The 27103-nt window shown below is 53.0% G+C and overlaps 1 protein-coding gene across 4 annotated transcripts; it reads right to left on the reverse strand.

Moving 5' to 3' along the window:
* Positions 1 to 22: 22 nt before the first annotated feature.
* On the reverse strand, positions 23 to 26729 carry F8 (coagulation factor VIII). Of its 4 annotated transcripts, none has more exons than XM_074882687.1 (26): positions 26300 to 26729; positions 22496 to 22620; positions 22088 to 22210; positions 21368 to 21580; positions 20302 to 20373; positions 19855 to 19962; positions 17694 to 17915; positions 17189 to 17423; positions 15939 to 16113; positions 14854 to 14947; positions 13111 to 13322; positions 12655 to 12805; positions 12297 to 12506; positions 8187 to 10959; positions 7740 to 7905; positions 6693 to 6899; positions 5875 to 6103; positions 5595 to 5777; positions 5274 to 5390; positions 3992 to 4063; positions 3585 to 3670; positions 2962 to 3117; positions 2008 to 2152; positions 989 to 1137; positions 496 to 672; positions 23 to 264 (listed from the first exon to the last, which is right to left on the reverse strand). In XM_074882687.1, the coding sequence occupies exons 1-26, from the start codon at positions 26446 to 26448 to the stop codon at positions 109 to 111; spliced, it is 6705 nt and encodes a 2234-aa protein (XP_074738788.1). In that variant the 5' UTR covers positions 26449 to 26729; the 3' UTR covers positions 23 to 108. The 4 variants fall into 4 exon arrangements, with proteins under 4 accessions (XP_074738788.1, XP_074738787.1, XP_074738789.1 ...); XM_074882686.1 differs by having other exon boundaries at positions 7740 to 7908; XM_074882688.1 differs by lacking the exon at positions 26300 to 26729 and adding an exon at positions 22744 to 22770 and having other exon boundaries at positions 7740 to 7908.
* Positions 26730 to 27103: the final 374 nt, after the last annotated feature.

Genomic DNA, 27103 nt, shown 5'->3' on the forward strand with positions numbered 1-27103 from the left:
AGCAGAGGACAATGCAGAGAGATACTGGAAAATTAGTTTAATTCTTCAGCATTACATCTGACTATATGGCATCTGGTAGATGAGGGACAGCAAGAGGCCCTGCAGCCGTCAGTACTCCTGCTGAGTGTCGCAGCCGAGGAACTCTATCCGCAGGGCAATGTGGTTGTGCCACTGGCGGGGGTGTATCCTCACATAGCGGGCAAAGAGTGGGGGCTCCAGGGTATTCATCGCTGTGCTGGTGTCGTCTTGGTTTGCCTTGAAAATCTGGAGAGGAAAGAGAAATCGGGGGTGCACTCTCCCCTGCTGGTATAGTGAGCCCGTGACTTGAGGACAACCCAGACAAGCACCACTTGGGAGCACTTTAGGAAGGAAAAAGCACAGCCCAGCTCACTGCTCTTGCGAAAAATCCTATGAGCATGTTTGGTGCCAAGGGCTGTGCTTGTTGGCCCAGGGGTGGCCGTGGGCTGCCTCTGGCTGTGACACAGCTCTGCCTACCTTCTCCTTGCCGTCCTGCAGGACCGGGCTCCAGTGCACACCGTTCTGGCTGCTGGAGACAGCAAACTCCTTCACAAACATGTGGGTGAAGACAGCTTTGGCACCTTGGGTAATGATTGCAGTCACCTTCTTGGTTACTTCAAAGTCCACCTGCAACCACTCGCTGGGGCTGTTGCTCTGGGGAAGGACAGACTGCCTTCAACCCTTCAGCAGCAAGCAGAAACACACATTTGTTGCAACTGAAGCCAAGCTGGCCCTGCACATAGTCCTGGCCTTCACCTGCCCCACCAGGCATCTGGCTGGAGCTGCTGGGTGCTAAATCAGTGCAGCAACTCTCCTGCCGGTGCAGGCAGCTTGCACGGGGCGTGTGGCCGTTCACGCTTCCCACGCAGCCTGGCTAGGAGAGGTTGCAAGCACCCAGCCTGCCTGCTGGGATCCCACCTGCCTGCCCATGCCCCAGCTTCCTGCCTGGGGAGCTCCTTGCATGGGCTACCTTTGGCCTCCATGCGTTTGTCCTCCCCTGCAGGTTCAGGCGGGCCTGGGAGGGTGACCAGCTGGAGAAGACACTGGTGCTGTAGGAGGACGCGGAGATGCGCTGGTTAGGGATCTCTCTGTTCTCCATTCCCAGGGGCATGGAGCAGCCTGGAAGAGAGCAGTGATGCTTGTCAGAGTGGGGAGCAGACCCATCGTGGAGATGCCTTCAGGCTGCTCCTTGCTCCAGATGCCTTCCATGCACTTTCCCTGACGACAGGTTCTCCTGTGCCTCTGCTGCAGTGTCCTGGTCCCTGCAGGGCCCCTGGGTGCAGCACGGCTGTGGCTGGGGAGTACCAAACTATACCTGCCACTAGTCCCACCTTTTTTTCTCTCTGGAGATTTTATCTAGGCAGAATGTGAAGAATTAGTGCATCTGACAGGACACAAGTAGAACCTGTCTCCAGGGGAAGGACAAGAATACCTGGCAGGGAGACAGCCTGCACAGGGTGTGATCAGGTGTGCATGTGCACAGCTGCCTCCAAGCCGGCTGGCAGGCTGGTGGCATGGAGCGACCGCACAGCCACTGCTGCTTGTAGCTGCCGGGGAGTCCGTCCTGCTGGGGTGTGCAGCTAAAGAGGGGATTCCAGAGCACCACCACCCCGGGTCGCACTATGGGCCAGAGCAGGCTTGCCTTGGAGTGGCAAAACCAGAGGAAAAGCACCTGTCTCTGCTTGTTCCCTATTCCCCCAGACTGAGGCAGCAGCTCCCCAGCTATCAGCTCAGCTGCTGCTGGAGGTGTCTGGTGGTTCAGGAAAAAGCCTGGTGAGAGCTAGTCCCATGCTCTCCCTCTGGTATTGCTATCTCTAAGATCACAATGAGATTGTCCAGCTTTGTTCCCCCAACATCCCAATGGCATCTCCAGTCACCTCCTTCCCCCTCCACAACTGCCAGGGGAGTCCTGAAACATGTGGGGTGGCACTCAGCACTCCATGGATCAGGCCCCAGCTTTGGTGCTGGGTACCCAGAGGTGGGACGTACTGTTCAGGTCGCAGCCGATGAGCTCCATGCGCAGCGTGGTCCGGATGCTGTAGTGAGTGGGGTTAATGCGGATGTACCGGGCTATGATTGGAGGGTTAAAGCGATTTTCTTTCACTCCAGTTGCATCCACATTTGCAAAGAACAGCTGTGGGGAAAGGGAGAAAAAGGATTGTTGTGCCAGTGGAAAAAGAACTAGACAGGACAAGGATTAGTGGGGAGAACATTTCTGACACTTCTGTATCTTTTCACCATCCTTACAAGAGAACAGCAGCTCAGGGAAATGATTAGAGATGTGATTCAGACCAAAGAAGTGTGAATGGGCCAAATCAGGGTGAACCACTGAGAAACAGGAGGAGGAGAAACTTAGGGTCCATGCAAATTAACATGTTTTTATGTTTTTCACCAAACGGGGGTGAAAAAGAAGGGAAAAAAAGTCAGTCCGGGACTTCTGAAGCTGGGGAAAGTTTTGGCCACAGCTGATGTACATGATGGAGCCTGTTCTGGATACTTTTCTCCCACTGCAATGATCAGCTTATGCATATTTAGGTTGTGTTTCTTTTCTAATGAGTAGAGATCCCCCACGTCATCTGCATCTGCACAATGCTTTTAGAAAGCCAAATTTGCCTTTGGGGTCAAAAAAGATATTCAGGCAAAATCTTATGCCCAGCTCTATGTAACACACAACATAACATTAAGCAGTGGATCTCACAGCCACGGGGATTGTGGAAAGAATTAGCTCAGTCAATTTAAAATGAGACAGATGGACACAGACAGCAAGTTCCTTGCAGATCTGTGGTTCAGTCATCCTGGCAGTGAACGCTCGCCGTTCCTGCCCTCATCAAATATCTCAGGGGCTCAGGAGATCTCTGTTTTGTGTACAGAGCTCCCTAGCCCTCCTCACCCCAAGGGACCCCATTCTGGGAAGACACTCTCCTCAAGACCCATTTGCCTTACCATCTGGGTGCTGGTGGCATTCCCCTTGTACTTCCTCCATCTTTGCCCATCAAGGCTGTAGAAGACAACAAACTGGGAGATGTAAAGGCTAGAGAACTTCTGTCGGGCCCCTTGGGTTTTTATGCCGTGAATAATCATGGGATGCAAAAGGTCCACCTGAGAACAAAAGTCCAGGATTCATTTCTGGCGGAAAACCCAAGCCGTGTTCAGGCCATGCACTGTAAACCCGTGGAACTCGCTTCCTCATGGTGTAACTGAGTACAGGTGATGAAACTAGTTAAAATAGTTGTTCATAAGGGCACAAGTCAGCCAACAGCTGGGAGGAGGCAGGGGAGAGCTGTTTGGAGAGGTGAGCTGTTCTCACTTGGTCTTTGGGGGGATTTTTGCCCAATCCAGCGCTGCAGCTGCACCACCGGGTGATTCCTCTGCTGCACTGCGGATGGCTCTGGGGGTCAGGCCAGACTGTCTGAGAGCTCCCCACCCGGAGGGGAAGCAGGGGAGCGAGCAGGCTGCAGCTGGGGAGACACTGGCCATCCGTGCGGGTCCTTCTGCACAGTGCATCAGCCATGAGCGTGCCCTTGCAATGCCCCCAGCGGTGCCACCGGCCACAGGGCCCCTCTCACCTGGATCCAGGCGTTGCTGCGGTCAGTGCTCCAGGCGTTGATGGAGCCGGTGTTACCCAGCCTGGCCAGGTAAGAAGCCCACTGCCCTGCAGGGAGAGTGCGTAGATATGAGGGTGCTGCTGGCCCCTGGCGCTGCCCAGCCCAAGGTGATGAGAAGTCCATCCGAAGGGTGGGGCCTGAGGGTCACCCTAAGGTTTAGTAGCTATGCACAGGGTGGCAGAGCATGACACAATGGGCCAGACATGTGGGAGGCACCTCCAGGTCTCTGGTGGGATGCTGACACGGACGTGGATGGAGGAAGGACTCTGCCAGGTGTAGCAGAGCCTCGGGCAAGCAAACACGTGGTTGTGTTGGCTGGAGCTGCCCCAACCTCACCTGCCTTCATTGCAGTGACAGCTCCTACTCACCGTACTGCCCCGATGCTGTGATCTGAGAGTCTGCAATGTGGCCTGAGGCCAGGCCAAGGGCGTTTCGGCAGTCTGCAGCCAAACAGGGAGAAGAAGGGTGAAAATCAGGGAGAGCTGATTAGATAACAAGGCTTTTGGAGGAAAAGGCTAGGTTGGGTAGTAGCCTCCAGGCTTATGGAGGTTGTCTCAAGCCTCCAGGAGCCCCCAGTCTTGTCTGTCTCATACCAAGTAGTGGCTTTCAGATGCTTCCACATCCATCCCTGAATTTTAGGGGTGCTGGAAGTTCTTGCTCCTGACCCTGATGTCAGCAGCAGAGAGTTCCCAGCATCAGCCACAGCAGCCTCTTGCCAAACTGCTGTCCCTGAGTCCCTGACCTCTCATTCCCATGTCCTGATCTCCCAGCAATGCTGACAAGTGTCTCTTCCTTATACCCATATCTTGCTCCTGGGCATTTTTGTTGCTAGGCAGCATCTTTTAAAAACAAATACCACGTCGCTAAAGGAAACTCTGCCTGACATCCCTGTCTCTCTGTGTCTCTCTTCTGGTCTGCTGAGCACAGGGCTGTTTATCTCTCATAATAACCATTATTATTAGTGACTTGTCACATTTTGGCGTCTCTGCTGCATGGCAAATGCTTCTGGGGAAAATGCAAATTTGAAATCTTTAGCAGATTTTTAACTTATGGAAACATTTTCTGGCTGACATTTAATACTCCTTTAGGAAGAGGAGAGAGACTGTCACTGTGTGATAAAATACGACTCTCACAAACCACTTCCTCCCATACAAATGTGTTGTTCTGAGGTGAATGGAGTCAGTTTTCCTGTGGCTGTTTTTGTCAGAGCAACCTGTGGTCAGGCAGTGTTGCTCGCTGCCTCCTGCCATCACTCCATGCCTCAGTTTACCTCCTGACATGTGCTTAGGCACCTGGGCACTGTACCTTCCCGACAGCACAGGCAGGCACCAGCATGTGCTAAGTGCATTTTACAGGAAGCCCGGGGACCCTCAGTTTCGGAAAACAAGAGCTCTGGGAGCAAATATTTGCAGGCAAATAAAGCTGGTCTCCCAGCCTTTGCCCCAACCGTGTCCCTGACTCTGTGCTCTCTGCTGGGCTGCGTAGGGTGGCAAAGGCTGAATTCATGACTTTCTTTCAGAGTGAAAACCCAGAAGACCCCACTTGGGTCTCCCCAAGGGAAATGTTGAGAGAACTGGAGGAGTGAGCTCAAAAACACGCTGGCCATGGCCATGGCAGCAAGCAGGCCGGGACGCAAAGAGGATCACTCACTCAGGTTGTACACGAGGAAGAGAGCACTCATCCCGGCTTGCTGGTGCTCCCCCACTTTGCACTCTACCCGCCAGATCCCGGCATGGGAGGGCCACATCTCCACTGTCCCGAAGACACCTGGCCAGGAATGGAGAGCAGAGCAGAGGGGAGTTACTGGCTGTAATGGGATGCCACAGTGCCAAGCGCTGTGCAAACACGGAGCCACTCTTCGAGATCCACCCCCCCTCCTTGCTATCCCCCCCCAGGCTTGGCACTTCCTAATGGGCATGGACACGAAGCCCCGGCAGCTGGGGTATGCCCAGCGCCCGTGCTGCATCTCACCGGGATAAAGGTTGTAGACTCCCATGCGATACTCCTGGCTAGTCCTGACACTGAACAGCTGCCCGTGAAAGTGGACAGAGTGAATATCCTCAGTGCTGCCCATGTTCAGGAGGTGCCATCGGACTCGTTGCTGCTGAGCCATCACCAGCCCGGGCAGTGTGTCACTCACGTAGCCGTTGATGGCTGGGAAAGGCAGAGGTCAGAAGTGGCTCAAGGCTTCAGGGTTTTTCCATCCCAATATAGCCTGGGGGATGGAAAGGGCAAGGGCAAGGGTCCTCACCATGGAAGGAATGGTTTCTCTTAAAGTCAGGATTGTCCTGCTGGATGCGGCAGGGAGAGCGGCAGTTCCTGTCCATGTTTTCCTGGAAGTACCAGCTTTTGGTCTCGTCAAAGATGGTGAAGAGCAGGGCGAACTCCTGCACAGACAGCTGCCGCCTGAAAACGGAGCTCAGCACCCCATGGTGGCAAATGATCAGTGGTCCAATGAGGCCCGAGTGCAGGTCCTTCTCCTGACAAGGAGCCGGGAAAGAAGGGTTTGCCTTGGAGGGGGAGGCAGCGTGGGTGCTCACAAGCGGCACAGCAGCGAGGAAAGCGGTGGCCCTGCCTGCATCCCTGGCCTGGCTCCCACTCGTGCACAGGGCGTGGTGTGTGTAGGGTGGGAAGGACATGCTGGGTTCACTGGGGGATCCCCACTCTGCCCCTAGCTAAGAAAGGCTGTGCAGCAAGTGTTTGCACATGCTTTCTAGAGAAGCGGTGTCTGTCTGTCCAACTGTCCAACAGTCCCTATCCCACTAACATTGGAACCCAGGGGCCAGATTCAATCAGATTTGGCAGAGGGGTAGGGGACTGCAGAACTCTAGTTCCCTACAAGTCTCATAAGCTGGTACAACTGGGGAAAGGGGGAAAACCCCAATTAAGAGAAGGGAAGAGAAAGCACCAGTGTGTATTCATCACTGTATTAGACACCTGAGAATCTCCACAGCCACAGGCTGCTCTCAGCACAGCACCATAGGAAAAGCCTTGACCTCACAGCCAGGACCCAGGCATGCCACCCATCTCTCCTTCCTGGGATGCCCCATGGAGCAAGCTCCCACCTACCAGGTCCACACTGGAGAAGTAAGCCCAGGCCTTGCAGTCGAACTCCTGTGTGGTGGGTGCCACCTGGGGCAGGACTTCCCAGGTGTACTTCCAGAGCTCGCCGGGCTGCACCACCTCTCCACCCTGTGTTGCACCCTGCGTCTCCTTGTAGCTTTGCAGCGTGGAGTGGAAGGAGAAGGGCCGCGAGGCCAGGTTCTTGAACGTAACCTGCACCAGAGGGAAGGCAAAGCAAAGGGAGTAGAGGGGAGGGGGTAGGTGAAGCACTGAGAGTGGCCTGGACCCTGGGGTTAGATCCAGCCAGCTGGTGGGAAGGAGGCAGCCATGTCCCTGGTGCACAGCCCTCCAGCTAGAGCCCCATGCAGTGACCAACCCCTGCTGAACCACAAGCTGTGGCTGGGCAGTGAGGTCCCCAGTGGAAAGCGCATCCTGGTTGTGTCAGCAGGATGAGGCCCTCTCCCTGCTCAACGGTAAGCAAAGTCAGCTACACTACTGTCTCTGGAGCCCAAAGGTGCTGAATCCATCCTGGTGAGGGTTTCAGTGAAAACCAGGCAACTTCTCCAGGCATACTAGTCCTGAGCCTGGTGAAGAGCCTTTCATCTCTTCCTTAGGTGGGTGCTGAAGGTGGTGAGGGATGCCTGAGACTGCCCTCACATAGAGCACCCAAAGAAGCTGTACTGAACCCTGCTTGGCTCATTATCCTTTTTACAATCCCTTCACCCAAAAGGCTCCCCATGGAGCCCAGGAGCTGCTGAGGCTGTGCTGTTATAGGGTTGGATCTGTCTCAGGCTTTGCCTCTGAACACTGAGGTTCCTGATGGCCCATTCCTCCAGTCACTGAGGTCCCTCTGGACGGTGGCTCTGCCTCCCAACTTGGTTCCACCCATGTGCCACTCAGGTTGCCAACGGCGCAGCTCCTTCCCCGGAGCCCTGAAGGTGAACCCATGGGCATTGCAGAGCCTGCAGGCCCATCTTAGCACTCCCTCTGGCTGAGCATATCCAGCAACGGGGGGATTTCAGGTTTTATAGGAAATGGGAACTTTCAATTCACCATGATGACATCTTCAACTTCTGCCCTGATGTATGGCCCGAGGATGCCCAAGTGTTCGTCCAGCTCTCCCCGCATCAGTGGCTGCGTGAAGGAATCATCCATGTACTCTCGGAAAACCACCTTGCGGTACTGCTGGAAAGGCTTCCTCCTGCTGCTCCGGGGGTCCCTGCTGGGGTGAGGGCAGTTAAGCAAGTCAGGTCATACTGTCCCACAGGGAGGGCAGCCATGGCAGGGCTGCTGCAGGGCAGGAGTGATGCAGAGCCTAGAGCATCCCTGACCCACTTGCAAAGAAGCTGGAGTTACGGAACTCCTCAGGCGAAGGGGAGGCATTGGCTTGGATGGGTCATACAGTCATAGACCTGTGACCCTGACTGCCAGGACATGCCAACACACGCATCAAGCCATGTCACGCAGTGCAGGAGGAACACATGAGGGAGTCACACTTACGTGGCTTTTATGAAGTGCTGGGGTCTCTGGTTCTCATATTCCCACATCACTTCCACCGCTGCAATGAAGTATTGCCGTATCTCCCCCTGGAAGGAGCGTGGATCATGATTCTCTTCCCCATAGATGTCAAAATCCTCCATGGTCTGCTCTGTGTCGCCGTACTCATCGTAGTCCAGCTTGTCAGCCTTTGGCCTCATGGGGCTGGAACGGGTCCTGTTGTTCAGAGCCAGTCTCTCCCTATGTCCTGGGGCATGGTTCCTCTTCCAAGCTGTGCTGTTGCCTTCCCCATCCTCCTTGGGCTCTCCTAGGCCCTGGTGCTCTCTCTGCCCATTTTCTCCAAGGACGTCTTCCCCCCTGAGCACCTGCCATCCATCCGGACTGGCTTGCTCATATTTAGCTGTTTTTTTGGGAGTGCTGTGTTTGTGAGCAGGGCTGCTTGGAGACAGGGAATAGTTCTCTTTGGAGGCTGGTTTCATAGGGATTTCTTCTGGATTTTGCCCAGACATGTTCTCAGGCATGTAGTCCTCTGTGTTATTGGCCTTGAGCTGCTGAGGCTGAGGACTGAACTGACTCAGCTGCTCCACAGAGTTTGTCTCCTCCTCCATCTGGCTTCTCCCTTGAGCTTGCTCACGCCCAGGAGCCCCCCAGGCACTGCCTCTGCCCAGCTGCAGCTTGGCCAAAACGGGGCTTTGCAAGCCCCTGGGGTGTTCCACTGTCCCCAGGGAGACTGGGTCCCAGTTTGAGGACAGGTCTGCAGCCGCAGCAGCAGCCTGCATTTCTGAGCTGCTTGCTGCCACCGCCACCTCACTCCCCAGTGCTCCCTGCGTGGGGAAGGAGCGTCTGCTGTGCTGGGCACCCTCACTGCTGCTCTGTACACCCCCATCTGTGCTTGGCTTCCTCTCAGGATGTGTCTCGTCAGCACTATGTCCAAGCAGAGCCTGTGGAACATCCCTGCCTGAGTGTAGTCTGCCCTCAACCACGTTTGATTTTTCTTCCAGGCTTTGCTGGGCCACCATCACCTCAGGCAAAGTGTTGCTTGATACCAGGGACCTCTTTTTGGAGCGAGAGCTGCAAAAAAGTGAATGAGGTCCACACGCCTTTGGGGTTTTCGTGTTTGTTGCTGTCTCAGGGGTCTGGCTGGCCAGATCCTGCTCTGCTCTGTTACCCTCAGAGGCGGGAACCCTGCTGCCAGGCCAGCTGGTGTTGGGAAGACCCAGACCATGCATCAAGCCTCTGCTCTCCAGTGACCTGGCTTGTCGGGGCCTCCATCTGGGGCTACTCATGCTTGGGGCTGGAGCTCTGTGTCTCAGAAACTGCTCAGGGCTGTTTAAGGAAGCATTTGGGGACTGTCTCGTGTCATTGGCCATGATGTTCGATTCAGGAAAGGCAAGACTGTCCACCTCTGCCAATTCCTTAGTGGCTGTAACATTCTGAAACACTGCCTCCAAAATTAATTCATCCCTCTCTTCTGTCATTATATAGCTGGAAGGCTCAAGGTCATTGGTGTGTGCAAAAGTGGTTTCTAGAAGGCTTGTGCCTTTGGTAAGTTCACTGGCTTCTTGTTCCATGCCACTTTTTGCAGGCAAAGAGTTACTCTCATCTGTGAGAATTTGTTCTTGTACAGTTTTGCTGGGTCCCAGGTCTGAGAAAGAAACATTTTTTCCTTCAAAAGATTCATAAAAGCCTTGTGAAACCACTTTGTGAGGTCTTCTTTCCAGCCTAGCATCTAGCTCATTTGACAAATAATTGCTTTCTCTGGTGTGACTCTGAACCACGGCATGAGAAGTCCTGTTGTCTTCTGTCTCATCTGAAGATGCAGGATTGTCCAGTGTGGAGGAAGAGTTATGATCAGTACTTAAAGCTGGTTCTGTATTGATTGTCTCCTTTGACTTGTATAGATTTAAGGATATTTTATCAGCCCCTCTTAGCAACTTGTCCTCAGCACCCTGTGAAGTCATGTCTTGAAGTCCCAGATTGTGCTCCAGGTCATTCTGGTGAAATGAGCCCCCATTCTCTTGAAGAGCAGCTCTGCTAGCAGCATAAGCCATCGAGTCCCACAGGCTTGTTGCATGAGTAGTTGTCTTTTGAGGCTCTGCTTTCAGGATCTCTAATGTACCACCAGACTGGATCACTGTCCTTTTTACTGGGTCCTGCACTTCTGAGATTTTTGTCACCTTCTTTCCTGCCAGAGCATCTTCCGGAGCTGGCGTAGCTTGGTGCAGCCCTTGCTGACCTTCTTCTGAGCTCACAGTACCATGGACCCTTCCACTGACACTCGCCAAGTGTTCTCCAGGTGGGAGGGTTCCAAACCCTTCACCCTGACTGATGATATTTGACAATTCTTCTTCATCTTCCAGGAAAGATTCATAGGACACTGGCTCATAGTTTATCTCTGGCAGAGAAGACATGGAAATATCATGTGGATGTGGGATTGTTCCTAAAAGTGTTGATGTGTCATTGGAAGGGGGATCAGAAATCCTGCCATTGTTCAGGAGGGCCCCATGGCTGGGTTCTGTCAAGCACAATCTTGGCTTCTCTGTCTTATTTCTGGAAGATGTGACATTGTTCAGTTGCTCATTCACACATGGCCTACGCCATCTCTTTCTTTTAGAGAAGCCCCTAGGTTGAAATTCAAAGGCACCCTCCTCTTCCTCGAAATCCACATAATCTTCCCCATCAGGGTATTCCTCATTCTGGCACTGCAAGACTGTGAACTTGGCACGCATCCCTCGGTCCCTGAAATCAGGATTCAGGCAACCCAGCATCCAGACACCTGTCTCAAGAGAGGACAAGAGGACACCATCAGCCCACCACAGTGGGAATTCAGAAGAGCTGCCATGCCCGTGCCACTTCCTTGCTAGTGCAACCTATATTTCCAGGCAGGCTCTGGTTCATGGTAGTGATTTCATGTTTCATAATCCCTAGACTATCTTACAGCTGGACTCACAAGACATCAGGGTTGCTGCCAACATCAGAGCCAGTCCTGACAAGCACCATCAGCAGAGCCTGTCAGAGCTTAGCGAGCTACATACACCCGCAAGGCCACAACAATAGCTTAGTGAGAACAGTTAATGCATGAGAACCCACAGAGCCTCCAGAATTATTGCCAGCAGCAGAATAATCACCACAGTCCACCCCCAAAGACATGCTGGTGCTGTCAAATACACCTCTCTCCCAGACACAGTCATCACGTCTCTCCCACTCAAGGAGAAGGAAATGAAAAGGCTGCCTCTTGCTCACATCCCCAGCCAACGCATTTGCTCCCCACAGCGAGTGCCTCTTCTCCAGGCGCCAGAAGTGGGTGAGAAAGTGTGTAATAACCAGGCTCTGACGCTGGAGAGAGCTGTCATCTGCTGCTGGCGGAGCTGCTTGCCTGTTTTAGATCAGCAGGCAAAAATCAGAGCTTAAACGGATGCAACGTTTGGCTGGGTTTTAGAAAGCTTCCTGGGGTATGTAGAAACCCTGTCAGCTTGGCTCAGGGTGCAGCGCTCGTCACCACCATATCAGTGTTTGCAACCACATGGCAAGTTCTGTGTTTCCTCTGTGAGTGTTGCAATCACATGGTAAGTTCTGTGTTTCCTCTGTGAGTGAGGAAATGGTTAATGGTACTGCTTTTGCAAATGCCAAGGAAAAAATGCTGAGTGGGGGGAAATAAAACTGAACTCTGAAGCAAATCCTTCCTAGGACTTCTCCATGGCTGCGATTTATGTCCTTGCAAAGGTGTGGAGATAAATAGGATGCCATGACCAGTGGCTGAACCCACAGCAGAGTCAGCATTGCCGCTCTCCTTGACCTCTGAGCTTGGACCCAAGGGTGCAGATGCAAGGTCCATGGGACTCATGTTACTGCAACCAGTTTACTGGCTTGACAACATGTGTGACCTTAATGCACTCTATTAATGAAGTAAAATACAGTAACTTAATTTCTTTGATTTAAGCTTTGGAAAGATTTAATCATTGCCTATTACTTTGCTGTTCCAGCAGGTTGTGCGTCCCTTTGCTCTCAGGGCTGCCAAAACGCAATTGGGTACCAGAGGCGCGGCTGGAGGTGCTCACTTATCTCTGCTGTGATGCCGAGCTCATGGTTTATAGACTACCCCATGTTACTAACCTGTCTTTTCCAAACTCATGAAGACTGTTTCTCCAGAAAAAGGGAAAAGAGTAAGCACATCCTCAAACACCATGTTGCGCTTGAATGTGTTTCCAGAGAAGAAGATGGAGAGGAAATCAGTTTGGGCCCCAACACTCAGGACATACCAGTACACAACTTCATGCAGGCAGAGTTTTGGTTGGAGGTTGTCAAACACAAAGCCGTTAATAGCTGGAACAGAGCAGGGAGTGAAACATTTAATCAGGACCTGATTCTGCCATGGCTGATGAGCTGCTGCATGTTCCCTGCTTGTTCCCTGGGGCAGGGGTGAGCCTGTGTCTGACGGGGCTTTGCAGGGAGGCCCTGGCCAAGCACTCACTGTGCATCATGTTGGAGGCATAAAACTGGGGGTCCTGGGTATCCACATGGGCTGCATCAGTGCAGAACCGCCTGATGTTCTCTTCCAGGTACCAGCTGCGGTTCTCATCAAAGACCGAAAACAGCACCAACCTTGTCTTGTCTGACATTATCTGGAAGGCAGAGAGGGAAGTGGTTATTCTTGGTCTGATCAGAGTGCCCCTGGGGCCCAGTGTCGCTCCAGGTCTTAGCCTGGGTGCATGGGGAACAGTTTACTGCTATTTCACAGGAGTTAAGGTCCAGGTTTGGAGAGAAGGGAGCATACAGGGGAGGATGGGGAAGGCAGGGACATTGGGACTGATGGTAGGGTTGAAGAGAACAGGACAGACAAATTTGGTTTTACCCAAATATTTCACCCACCACAGTTACTCCAGCCTTTCAGCCTGGCAGTCGAGGTGACAAAGGAGGAAAGACCCACCTGATTTCCCCTCTGATCCATGGACTTCTTAAAGCAGATCAGGAGGGGCCCAATCAGGCCTGAGGCTGTGTCTCTGACGGGGTCGATGGAGCTGTAGTAGAAACGGGTGAGGCAGCGAGGATCTGCCTTTGTTGGCCCATCCTCAGTGGTGACCCTCCAGCTGTAGGTGAATGACTGGCCAGGGGGGATAGGAATGTCCTTCAGGTCCTTTTCTGGCAACACACAGCCCAAGGACAGATCAGTTATGTCTGGGCTGACACTGCAAGGGGTGATCCTGCTTTTTAAGAGAGCTCAGAAAGGAGGTTTCCTGACCGCACAAGTTGCATAGAAAACTACACAACCCCACAGGTACCCTGGGATGGCACACTGGCTGCTGGCATGTGCTTGCATGAAAAGATCTGGACAAAAGGAGCCCCTGGGATCAGGTTAGCGGGGAGAGGCATATGCCTAATTTTGAAAGCCCTTGAAACTCCTGCAAACTGGAAAATTTGCCCAGTCTCAGCTGTGTCTGGGCTCTGGCCTGCCCAGAGGGGTTTGCAGATGAAGGTACAGAGCTGGGCAGGGCTGAAATGGGTGAAAAACAAAGCAAGAAAAGATAGATTTTTAAGTAAATATGGCTAGACCATGAGAAAAGCAAGGAGGAGATCTGGAAGGAACAGAAAAAAACAAATGGAAGGAAAACATTCAGCAGGATCTTGCACTGATGTAGCCGTAGGAAAAGACCTTTTTCTGCTCCAGGTGCCCAGCTGAGCCACTGTCAGAGCATGGTTTGCAAAGCTCATGTGTCAATCAGGGTAGAATAGCTCTTTTTATTTATACACCCCTGAAGAGCATTATCCCTGTGACTCCAGGTCCACGACTCGCCTGCTTTCACAGATTTGAATCACTGACAAAGCTGGTGATGCCTGGCTGGGGGCTGTTGGCAGGGGGGCAGGAACAGGACACCCAGCTCCCCTGTGTGGCTTGGCTCCTTTAGTCCTGCCACTGATGGGCCACTTTACCCTTTTGACTCTCCTGAAGGAGAACCTTGATTTAGGTAGTAACAGGTCACAAGGCTGACCTAGTTCTTTGAACCCCTTAGCAGCTGCTGTCTTGGTTCTGCCACCTCTGCTGCAGCAGAGGAGCTTTTCTCCAGCCTCCACAACTGCTCCCATCATTGTGATGCAGCCAAAAGGGCAGAGAGAAGAGGGATGGGGCACGATTTTGCCCTGGTGGGATGTGGGATAGCCTTGCACAAGTTGTGATCCTGGGAGCATGCTGGCAGGGTATGAAAACAGTTCTGGGAAAGGGACCTGGTAACTCAACAACCCCAGAGCAAAAACCATGAAGCTGTGAGAGGGAGAGTCTGAGTCATAGTGAACCCCCCACATTAAAGCAGGGCAGGGGGGAGCCCAGGGAATGAGGACAGTAAGGAAACTGGCAAACACAGGCAGGATCACCAAGGTGGTTCCTGCCTCATCAGAAAGTGGAGGCCTTCAGGATGGACCAAACAACATGGTTCCAGCTCCCTGGTTTACAATGCCCCTTCTTCTAGTCATCATCCAAGCCTTTCTTAAAGACAGGGTCACATGGCACCAAGGGGGACATGAACCAAGAATCATCATCATCTCTGGGATTGCAGAGCTCAGGCACTTGGATGGATGGGTTGGACAACCAGTCTTACCATGGGCTGCAGGAAGTTCTCCTGGCCCAGAAGAATGTCAGTGGCCAAGTGATGTCCCAGATTCTCATGGCCTGCCTTACCTTGAGAAGCCTTCATGGTGTGGTATGGCCTTATGCTGGTGAGGCCGTGAGGGTAGATATTGTATGGTCGGCTTGCCAGGTTCCTGAACACGATCTGAAATAAGGACAACCAACAGGAACGTTTAAAGTTTTCTGGATGTTTTGAGGTCTCAAGGCTGCCCTCAGTGTCCTTGCAGTGAGGGAAACGCTGGGCATCGGCACTTTGGGATCAGCTACCTGCCAGTGTCCAGTGAGGAGGAACCTGGACATGTCTGGGACCACAAAGTAGGAGTAAGAATAGAAGAAACAACTGTTTGTTTCTCTACCAGTCTACACTGTCCATCTTTCTGGTAGGTCCCCATTTTAGGAAGGGCATGAAAATATCAGATCCATTAAAGGGAAAGTTACTGTCTTTAGTCTCACTTTGCATATGAGACAGAAGAGGTCTGTCGATCCAGGAGGCCTCAGAGGACCAAGACACTAAGTATGCACAGCAGTCAACAGTTTCAAAGTGCTCCCCACTTCACCGCATGAAGCCTTTCATTTATTTCTCTAAATAGCTGTGTCAGGGCTTTGCCACAGACATTGCCTTCAGCTCCATGCCCACAGCTGCATAGGGAAGCTCAGGCAGGGACCAGAAATGTGAAGTTCCTGGAAACCATCCCATTCCTCCTAGCAGCAAACAAGTCAAGTGGTCAGCAGAGGCACGTGGGGAGACACAAGCGACAGTCCCCAACACGTATGGCAAGAGCACACAGATGGAGAAGAGCAGAGGATGAGAGGACACTCCTGCCTCACAGGAAGGTGCTGGATGACATGTGTCATGGATTAATTCACACAATTCCTAAAATGCCTGCAGTGAAGTCAAATCAAGGGCACTGGGCCTTATCCTGTGCATCTCTGCTGATCTCACCGAGAGTATTTAGCTTTGGCTTTCAGTAACATTTGCCTTTCTGGTGAACCCTGGACATTACCGAACATGATAGAGTACCTCAAGGACTTATGTCAGACCTTAGCCACAAACCAAGAGCTATTAGGAGGAGCAGCATCAAGCTTTGAAGTCTCCCTTTCCAGTCCCTCTTTGTGGAAAGCCATTTCTCTCTTACCTTAAACTCATCTCCGACCTCCCCCTTAATGACAGGCCCTAGAATTCCCTTGTCCAGTTGGTCTGACACCTTGCGCTTCTTGAAGGTTGCATCCTCATACTCCACAAACAGCACTTTCTTATACTTTGAACCAATCCGCTGAGGGCCAGCCTCCAGAAACAGGCTCGAGATGTTTCTGCAGGCAAGGCAGAGAAAGAGCAAACGGCCACATGTGGGATGCTGTCAGAACCAGAGCAAGACCTTCCATCATCCAAGGACCCACACAGCTGTCTGGGGACTACCAGTGCACAGTGGGGACACCCATCCCTGCAATCACAATATGCATCCCAGGGAACAATGTTTCAAGTGATTCAGTGCTTCTTTAATGGAGAAAGCTTCAACTAGGTTGCACAGTAGCAGCCTTGCCTGACACTGCCTTTTCTTGGAGTGACTGAGAGCTGAGAGCATGGCAGGTTTTCCTGTGTCTGGGAACATCTCCTGTATATGGGCATAAGGCAAGAGAGCAGCTCCCTTTTCTTGATCATCACAGCTCCTTCCCAGGAGCAAGGCCAGCCCCAAGCTGGAGAGGACACCTCCTCTGGCTTACCCTGCAAGGGGCTGCAGGTAGGGATTTCTGCTCTGCATGCCTTGCTCCGGTGGCTGCTGCCTAGGATCCTCATCTAGGGCAGAACCCGGTGACCCCACTACCAAGCCAGCCCCAGCTCACACAGCCTGTGTCAGCAGAGTGACGTCAGGACTGGTGACAAGTGTCATCGCCATGCAGTGCTGACTAAGGTACTTCTGCTGACGTATCACACTTGCGTCACCTCTCCCTCCAAGAAGTGGGGCAGCAGCAGGGGCTAATTGTCTCTACCATCTAGAGCAGGTCCTTCCAGACAGGGCAAGGAGACCCACACTCTGGAGCAGTGGGCACATGTCCTTGCTATGCAGGCCCTCCTGGCTGGAGGGTGAGAAGGGTCACCAGGTGTTGCTGTCTGCTTAGAAGAGGCTGACCCCAGAGACCTGGGCAACAGAGAGACAAATGCCCTGGAGACAAATGCCTCTGTGGTGCATTTGGTAAAATAGAGCAAAGCCAGGCCCTGCCTTCCCATGACTTTCCCAAGACCATCCTTATCCTGCATCCATCCTCTTAGCATTAATAAGGAAGAACAAAACTGTCCAGGTTGGGCAGAAGGAAAATAAATTTCTGGGGAAGATCTGGCAGGGCTGCCTTGAGGAGGAGCCTCATGGGCACACATGCTCGCTCTCACCTGTCCAGAGACACTGGCTTCATGGGGGCATAGTCCCAGTCCATTTCCTCAGCCGCAATGTAGTAAGTCCAGGTCACAGGACTCTCTTTGGCAAAAGAGCGCACTTGGATCACATGATAAGTTTCCTCATCTTCTTCAGGGTAATCCATGTCCTCTGGCTCATCTGACGGCTTCCCCATCTTCACCAGGCGCTCCTCCAGACACTCCTCCACCTTCACAACGGCCTCCATGCCAGCTGGGTTCGGCCAAGCCAAACAGAAAGGGTCACACTGACATGACAGCACAGGCTTGTGCTCCCCCAGGCTCTTCCTGGGAGATGTCCTCTCCACTACTGTCCCCATCAAACGGGCCATTGCATGGGTCAACCTATGCCATCCTGGGGTATGCTGCACATGGGTATAAGACTATGGAGCAGGAGGGGCCTTGGAGCTGCAGCACTGCATAGAAACCTGAGACCAGGCCATCCCCTGAACTTTTCCCCTGAGCTCTTGCAGAATAATGTTACCTTGCTGATGGGACAGTATCTGGCAGAACATCCGAAACCAGCCAGGTGTTCCTGGCATGGTCTGGGCTGTGAGATACGTGGCAGGGGAGATTTCTAGGCTGCTGACACGGTGGCTTCTCACCAGGAATGTGTGGCCTTCGAAGAAGATGGAGTGAACTTCTGGCCCAGTGCCCAACCCAATCACGTGCCAGTGGACCTGCTTCTTGAGGCACAGTGTGAGTCCTGCCAGGAGAGAGGGAAAGCACTGAGGCGTCAGCACTGTGTCCATCCCTCGTCCCAGCTCTTGGTGTTATAGACTCAGAGAATGACATGTGCTGAGTAGGGTCCCCTGCCCCACAAGTTGGTGGCTTCAAGCTGGAGAAGTCACATGTGAACGTGGACCGTCTGAGTAAAACAGAGGTGCAGGCCACAACATCCCCCTGAGATATGACTAGATTTACAGAGTGGGGGACTATGGCAAGGGCTTTGGGAGGTTGCTGATGGGAGCTCACAGCGGGATGCAGTGGCAAAAGAGGTAGATGTGTTCCTCGACTCTAAAAATAGGGGAACTGGGAACTGGAAGGGAGAATCATTTGTGTGATCACAACACTGGCAAGCCTGATGATACTAAAACATTGCCTCTGAGGCAGGGCTCCAGCACATACTCAGCAGTAGTTAAAATACCCAAAGAAGGGCAGAGAGAGGTCACCAGGATTATTTGAAGGCTGGAGAAAATTCCTTCCTCGGAGACACTCAAAGAGCTTTGTGTGCTTAGGAAATGGGAGAGGACTTGATTGCATTGTAAAAATATTTTCCCGGGGAGAAATTAGTGTGTGCTGAAGGGCTTTGTAATCTAGCAGGGAAGTGAATAACAAGAACAAGTTCCTGGAAGCTGAAGCCAAACAAAGTCAGATACGGAGTCAAGCACTTCTTTTTGGCACTGCATGCAATAGGTGACTGGAATGGATCCCAAGGGCCCAGGAGGAGACAGGATGGAGGCTCCGTCCTGAGGCCCTCAGCTCTCCATTGCCACCTCTTCATCAGACACCTCTCAGGCCAGGTCCTGCAGCCAGACAGGGGTTTGTTGGGCAGAGGTGGGTACCTTCTCAAGGGGAAACCCACTGTGCAGGCACAGCAGCTGACCATGAGGTCTACTCAGCTCTTAAGCTCCATGGATCCACCAGGATGGGGAATTCAGGGGAGTTCTGCTTTTGCCATTTATTGGAGAAAAACCAGACCCAAGTGGGAGGTTTCAGGGTGTGGGTCACCAAGGTTGCTGATGGTAGTGACTCTCCTGACAGTGTTTCCCAGTTTGCCTTGGAGATTCTTCACTCTCAGGCATCTCTGGACCTTTTCCCAGAAGAAGATCAGAAAATGTCAACTTTTTTTTTTCACTGAGACCACAAATGACATTTTCTTTTGCTTTTCTGGAGAAAAGGAAGCTCGGGGGAGACCTTGTTGCTCTCTACAACTACCTGAAAGGAGATTGTATTGAGGTGGGTGTTGGTCTCTTCTCCTAAGTAGCAAGTGATAGGACAAGAGGAAACGGCCTCAAGTTGTGCCAGGAGAAGTTTAGGTTGGATATTAGGAAAAATGTCTTCACTGCAAGAGTTATCAAACTCTGGAACAGGCTGCCCAGGGAATTGGTTGAGTTACCATCCCTGGAGATATTTAAAAGATGTGTAGATGTGGCACTTAGTGACATAGTTCAGTGATGGACTTGGCAGTGTTAGGTTTATGGCTGGACTTGATGGTCTTAAGGGTCTTTTCCAACCTAAATGATTCTATTCCTCAAATCCTGCAGAGGTGTGTTGTCAGACCCAGGCTTGTGACAGCTGAATTTTCCCTTCAATGCTACCTCCAGCCTCATTCACAGGGCTACAAGAGATGAAACTCTTTGCTACCAGCACTATTCCTGGAGATATCCGAGAAGGTCAGCTGCCCTTGGCAACACATACAGCTGGAAACAAGTCCTGTCCCACTGTAAATGGGCAAGGCAGATCAAAGAGTTGAGATGTGATGGTCCCTCTGGGATGAATACAGCCTAACAGATCCATCACCTGGAAACTCCTCTTGATGCCTCTTTTCACACCCTTTCACAAGACACCTTGAGTTTACAGACCTGGCTACACCTCTAGGAAGAACCTCCCATGACCTCCATCCCCAGCACACTAGGACTCACCAGGCAGGGAGCCATTGATGTAGCCATTGATGGTGTGCAGCTCTGTCCTGTTGTGAGGCAGGGGCTGAGGAACTGCCGGGGAGCTGGGCTCAGAGTACCAGCTTTTCCCTGTGGAGAGAGGAGGATGCAGTCAGCTTTCACTTGACAGCGTTTCAAAGAAAAAGGAAACCTTCCCACTGGGGGGAAACAGTATGAAAGCCAAAATCCAGGGAGGTCAGATGTGTGGTGCCTGTTGGAAATCTACAACAGACCTGGCCACAGCTCTGCATGAACGTGGTGCTGACCATTTCAGGTGACAGGGCATTACTCCCCCGCAGCTTTAGCCTGTGTGATGGGAACAAGGCCAGGGCATGGCATGGGAGAGCTGGACTCACACCATGGCCAAAGCATGCACCCCAGTCCAGGCTGAATTCAGGGGCTGACACTAGTCAACAGGGTAATTATTACCTTCATCAAACACTGCGAAGAGCATCACAAACTCTTGCTGCGCGTCATTGTTCCCATCGCTTGCCAGAGTCCCTGCAAAATGCCACAGGATGGATCTCTTCAAAGGTCAGCAAGCACCATGCCTGCACCCGCAGGGAATTCCCTTTGTGCCCTCCAAGGCCAGGCTGTGGATTGCTTTTGTCACATCTCACGACCTGTTTCCAACCTTGCAGTCCCCAAAAGCCCCTGGTCGAGAGGCAGCTTCCCCCAGCTTGGGAGGTCAGTTTCTGCTGCCTTCCCCTCTCAGGATCCACCTAGTCACCTGGAAGAGCTCATTTTATCTATCCCCCTCATCAGGACCATCGCCTGTGGTTGTTGTCTAGACTTCACTCAGTGGAGAAACTGCTCCTGGTGAGTCACTGGAGCCTGCAGACAGTGCCCTGGAAGGAGGTGGCTCCTGCCCATTCCTCTCCAGTGACAACAGAAGGGTCTGGACAGCTACCGCCAGGAGATGGCTCAACCAGGTACACTTCTTGGTGCCTTGCACCCACAAATATTAACAGTTTTCATCACCTCCATGTTTACTGAAGAAAGGAGAGCAGGCACAGGTACTGTGGACCAGGCAGTGCCCCAGGTGTCCTGCTTCTCTCCTGCCTGATCCTTAACCCTTGCTGACACAAACTTCCCTCTAGTTCTTCCAACAAAACCCTGTTTGACAAAGCACCCTGGCTGACACCGAACAATCACAGCTTGGTGAAGTTCTGAAGGAAAGACAAACATCTATGCCTCCATGGCAGTTCACCTTATGGATAGATAAGGTTCAGATACAAGGTAGAAAATTTCATCTGTGGTCTGAAATCTTGCAAAGGAACAAAGCAACTGATTCCTCTCCAGCAAGGAAATCCAAAGTGTGTTTGGCTCCTGCACTGGGGACTCGGTGAGGAAAAGGCCAAACCCCAAAAGTGCTGTTGTTGACCGCAGCTTACTGACTCCACTGCCACGTTCAACCTCTGGAAGGCATCTTTGATTTCCCTGCTTTTCAGTTCCTGATTGTATGTGACCTGTCCCCATCCTGTGCTGTCCTTACCAGGTCGGCACACGAGCAGGGCTCCGATCAAACCAGAGTTGATGTCCTTCACGCTGTCGGTGTTGGAGGAGTAGGAGTGGGTCAGGCATGGTGAGTCACCATCTGTTGGGCCCTGGTTTTGCTGGATTTTCCAGATGTACGTGTGTGTCTTCCCTGGATCCACCCTGTCACCCTCCTTTTCTGGCTGGCTGGTCTCATCCTCATACCCTGCACCTAAAGCCAAAGAAACACCCAGATGTCACTGAAGGTTCATCGCCAACACACCATGGCTGCAGAAATGCCTCTTCCCCCAACCCAGAATACAGCCTTTCTCCACCCCAGACTCCAGGGCCAGCCTGACTCCCACTGGCGATGGCTGGTCTCAGGGCAGTGAGCAGAGCGGTGCCAAAGACTCACTTGTTGGGCTGTGCACCCACCACCTGCCCTGACGCTGGAGGGCACAGTCTTCCTGGCCCTAAGCATCCAACCTAAGGTTTAACCTGTGTATTACCTCTATAACTGACGCAGGTTTGCTCTGGGCTGTTTGTTTATCTCAGCTCATTTCTGGGCTGGGCATGGTCTTGTTGTTCTCCCAGGCTAAGCCATCTCTGTGACTGTCTGTCCTCGCAGGGGGACGTGAATAGCAGGGTCAGGGAGGGACGTGCTCCCTTCTGGCAGGCAGGCAGCAGAGTGGGAATTACTACACAAGGGCTTGCAGCAGCTGGCTATTGCCCAACTCACCCTCCGACGCCTTCCAGTAGGACACCCCGACAGCATGGAGGTTGTATGGGCGGGAGGCCAGGTTCTTAAACATGATGACCACTGTGTCATAGACTTCTGCTCGGATGGTGGGGCCCAGGAGACCTGAAGACAGGAAAAAACAGGGTCAGGCAGCTGCCACCCAGCCATGGCCCCAAAGGGTCTGGGCTTTCCACCTGCACAATTAGCAGTTGTCCCTCGTGTAGCATGGCAGTATCAACTGCTCTGGCACCAGCAAGGCTCCCCTCCATCCCCAGCAGCTCTGCCGTACTGGGAGTCTACCCAGGTGCTTTCCCATTCCTGGCCAAGGAGCTGCCAGCATCCAACCCAGGATGAGTTTGGCCGCTGTCAAGGAGAGCGAGGGCTCACCCTGCTCTGGGGGCTTCTTACCCATCCACGCTGGCTTGGGCTTGGGCTGCGTGAACGAGGCGTCACGGTATTCCACAAACACAGCCTTCCTGTACCGGGGAGGGACACCAGGCATGGGCGGCCCTGGGCCCATGTGCCCTGACACGCTGCAGGAGGAAGGAAAATCCAAGGTTGATGGTGCAGCCCCGTCCACAGATGGGCAGCAGCCATCCTCTTCCTCCCCTCCCTGCCAGCTTTTCTGTGCTGTGCCGGTCCCAGAGATCACTTACCCTGTTGTGTCCTTTGGGTTTCTTGACAACCCCCAGGTGTGTTTTACTCAGCTCACAGATGACAATGTGGCAGTGATTAATATCACAGCGTTAGTCACGATGGAAGAAGACACAAGGGCAGGAGGCATAGCGCCATACTCAGCTGCAGCCAGGAGCAGGCACAGCAGCAGGCATTGCTGCCAGCCTCCTGCTTCGTGCCTTGCATGGCTTTGTTCTGCCAGCAGAGACCTGGGGCACTCAGAACACTGTGATAACAGTGTCACAGTGGCCTCTGCCCTGCAGTCACCCCCCACCCCATCCCCAGCACCTTCAGGTGTGGCAGACACATCACATCATGTATAACCTCGAACATCCTCCCCAGCTCCCCCCAGGAAAGAGACTGTCGTGGCAGCAAGCAATGTCCCCACATTCGTTTCTTTTCTGACCAAACTGGGATTTACAGCCAGCCCCTAAAAAATTACTCCTTGCAGCAGAAGCATAAAGGAGCCTTGAATGCATTTCACACCCCACTTATTCTGCTGGCCACTTTTTATCTGTAAGTGGCTTAACAAATTAATTTTCCAGAAGGAATCTAGCATATTTATCAGGATAACAAAGCCATGAATTTCTCCAGGGATTTTAGAGACTGGCTTATCAGCCCCAGGACTGAGACCATTTCCAGTAACTAGACAGAGTGCTTCCAGCCTTGTTTTGTTTGGAGCAAAACCCAGGTGGTATTTTCTTCCCTCTGAAGAAGCAGGGAAGATTGCTCTGCTCTGACTAAGCCTTTATTCAAGCAGTGGTTCCCTTTGTGACTCTTTCTCAAGAGGAAGAGGAAGGAGACAGAGTGACTTAAATTTAGGAAATGGTGATGCACACTTGCCCCCACGCTACCAACTGGAAGCCACCTGCAGCTGGAGGATGCTGTGGGGAGAGTGGGGTTCACCCTCTTGGGACCAGGGCAGGACAGGCGCCCATGAAAACCACACATGTGTCCAGATCCTGCCTTTCCCACCACAGCTATAACCCCACGTTCGGGCTGGCAGGAGGTCCACAGCAGGACGTGGCCCCAGTGAGAAGGGCCACTGCATTCAGCTGACTTTGCCCATGAGCTGTTATCGCTCCTGGCTTGATGGCAGTAGGGTCTGGACCAAGCTTTGCTCTGCAGGGTGACCCCGTGCTGGGAGGTGGCAGTACTGTGGGATCACTGGCACTGCGCTGTCCACAGTCAGGAAGCTGTGCCTTAATCTCTAACTCGCAGAAAGACCAGCTTCCAAAACAGATCCCTGAGATATGAGCCTCTGGTCCTGCTAATTTTGTGCTAAACCAGACAGAAATCCTCTGGAGTCAGGGGGAGTTTGCTGGCATGCATGGACATGGCTGGAAGGAGACTTGGTGACACCAGGGCTCAGCACTGGGACCCAGCTGGCACAGCAGAGCCTGGCAGCCTTTGCAGGGGATGAAGAGGCAGAGTTTGGCAAAGGGACATCTGATCCAAGTGCTTCTGGCTTGTCCTCTGCACTTGGGGTCCCTGTGGGCTTCCTACACCAAGGGCAGCTGAAGCCAAGGCAAAGAGATAAGTTCCTGGCGCCTTCAATCAGCATTGTTAGCTGCACTATCTGTTCATCTCTCAGAGTCGGGAGACAGCCAAGGGAAACACCCTGCGCTGCCGAAGCACTCAAACACAGGCTGCTGCTACGTGGCCCCCAGCTCCGAGCAGGAGATGAGATCCCTGGGAATGTCGCAGGATGTGCTGGTCCCAGCTCGAACCCTGCTGGTAGCGTTGTGTTTGGGAGGAAGAGAAACATGGGGAAGGCGTAAGCAGCTCTGGCCTGCTGTTCTGTAGGCCATTTGTTTGGCAGAGCTTTCCACAAATGTGCCAGAGAAACCACTGAATACATCAAGGGGTTTTGGAGACCCTGACTGGGGGGGTACCCCTGGGGGCTGCCATGAGATGCTGGTACCACGAGGGAGAACAGGTGGAGCAGAAGACACCCCATGCACAGGCACCCCAGCTCCAGCATCGGGTCTGCTCCTGCCACGCTTTCCTGACTCACTCTTGCATTCTCCCCAGTCTGGTTGTTTTCCTGTGCTGTCCCCGTGTGGGGGGAACCAGGCTAAAGCTGCAGGGCCAGGGAAAAGGCACTGTCATCCAGCTGGGAACAGCCACTCTGAGCAAGCCCTGGTTCCCACCATGGCTCCCCTGGGAACCGCGCTGCCCAGGCGTGACCTGCCTCCCTGAGGTGGAGCACACCACCTATGAGAAAGCCAAAATTATCTTTCCCCGTTTTAGAGAAGGACAAGTGACCTCAGGCTGCTTGCTGATGCCCCCCCAGCTCATCCCCAGGGCAGAGCCAGGTCCCTGAGTCACCCTGGGGTCAGAAATGGTGCGCAAGCCCGTCATTAAAGCCAGTACTGAAATGGAAAGCCACAAGGTTGAATTAACAGCGTGAGTGGCCTCACCTCCACTGTAGCCCAACGGATCTGAGTGCAACGTTAGTAAAAGCAGGGCAGGGGAGGCATTAATGAAACAGGGGGTGCTGGATGTGAATTTCCTACTGAAGTAACCAAAGGGGGGATAAAACAACGTAACTGATTAATACGGTGACTACAGCAGCTAGTCAGGCTGACCTGGCTCATCACCAGAGCCTGGTTTCCAGTGCCTGACCACAGCTCCCTGCTGCTCAACCCAGCGTGGGTCTGAGATGGGGCCGTGGGCTGACGTCGCCCCAGCACAGAGCCTGGGAAGGGGATGTGGCAGTGGGGCAGAGGGAAGCAGTATGGTTTGATCCACAGGGGCTGTAGCCGCCCAGCTCTGCTCCCCACGCTGAGCGCAGAACAGTCCATTCACAGCCACACGTGTCCAAGACAGCTGTGGCATCAGACAACAGCATCCTGATGCCGGAGCAATGCAACTGCCATTTTTCCTTCCTACTCTAAAGTATGTGGGCAAAACCACCGTGCCTTCCTCCCTCTTGTCACTGTGTGCAAACACCATTCTTTGCCCAAACACTAAAAATAATTTTCATTCCCTAAAGGAAAAATTTCAGCCCCAGAAATGTAAGGTACACAAAGATATAAATAACTAAAGCTGGGTTTTACCAGATGCAGACACAGCGGAGAGCCTTTGCTGCTCTATGTTGGGGGGCACATGTAACCTCCGTCTGCAGCCCCCAGGCAGGGCGGCAGAGGACCCCATCTCCCATTGCATCTCCCCGAAGCTCCCGGGATGCAGAGCAGAAGAGAAAGCACAGGCTGGAGAACCAGCTCTTGGCTCCAGGCGCAGGCTTTAAAGGGTCACAGGCAAACTGCATTAAGATAAAGCAGCGCAGAGCAGTAGTGCAGAGCAGGTCTGCATCTCTCGCTGCAGATTTATTCCACCAGTGCATTATCAGGGGTTGCACTTAGTGACTCCCCATTGCACAGAAACACCCGTTCGCAGCAGTACCAGCAGCTCAGAGCACCCACTCTGCCTGGTTGCCCCCAGGCACCTGCCTGCCCGGACCCAAGCTCACAGTGCAGGGGGTGGGAGAGCGCCCATAGCAGGCTACCTGAACTACAATAGGAAGAGCTTTACCCTGGAGGTGCTTGCAGCACGGAGAGCAGGTCGCTGTGCAGGTAGTCCCAGCCAGTTTCCACTGCACCGATGTAGTATCTTCTGACTTTGCTGATGCCCTCCTCAACCAGGCAGAGGAGCAGAAGACTGCGCAGGGCTCCCACCAGCATTGTGCCTAACCGCTGGGAATCACTCTGGCTTCAGGAGGAAAAGTGAAAAGGACGGAACAAGAGAGGAAAGAGGAGAGAAAAGCCTTTATCTTCTCATCCAGCTGTTGTAATCTACACGAGAGGATTATTTGAAGCCAGCACCCACAGGCTCAGTCAGAGCACTGAAAAGTTTCTCAAAGACATCAGGAGAGGAATTGCTCGAGTGGGTTAGTCAAAGAGGAGCGTGAGAGCTCCTTCCTCTGGGGTGGCAGTGACAGAAAGGAGAGGAAAAAACAAAAGGAAAGGGAGGGCAAGCGCAGCAATAAGCTCTGCTGCAGGACCCAGCTGGCTCGGTGTCCTGGCCTGTGTCCGGGAGCGAGGTGAGGAAAGGGAGGGTTGCAGAGGAAGGGGAATTTAGGTGCGGTCTCTGCCTGGTCCCACTTTCCCTTTCACTGTAGAGGGGAAGGAGAAGAGCTGGTTGCAGGCCAGTGCCCTGCTGCTGCCCAGGCTACAGGAACCTGCATTTCCCCCACAGGTCAGTCTGGGCTTGTATCTAGGGCTGGAGCCCTTCAGGGATCTGGCAGCTGCCTTCTGTACCTGCTAGCCCACATAGCTTGATGAAATGGCAATTTAGGGGAAAATTTGCCTTCAGGAAGTAGGTGACTTACTGCTACGA

Source organism: Strix uralensis, chromosome 13 (genome assembly GCF_047716275.1).
Source record: "Strix uralensis isolate ZFMK-TIS-50842 chromosome 13, bStrUra1, whole genome shotgun sequence".
NCBI classification, from domain to species: domain Eukaryota; kingdom Metazoa; phylum Chordata; class Aves; order Strigiformes; family Strigidae; genus Strix; species Strix uralensis.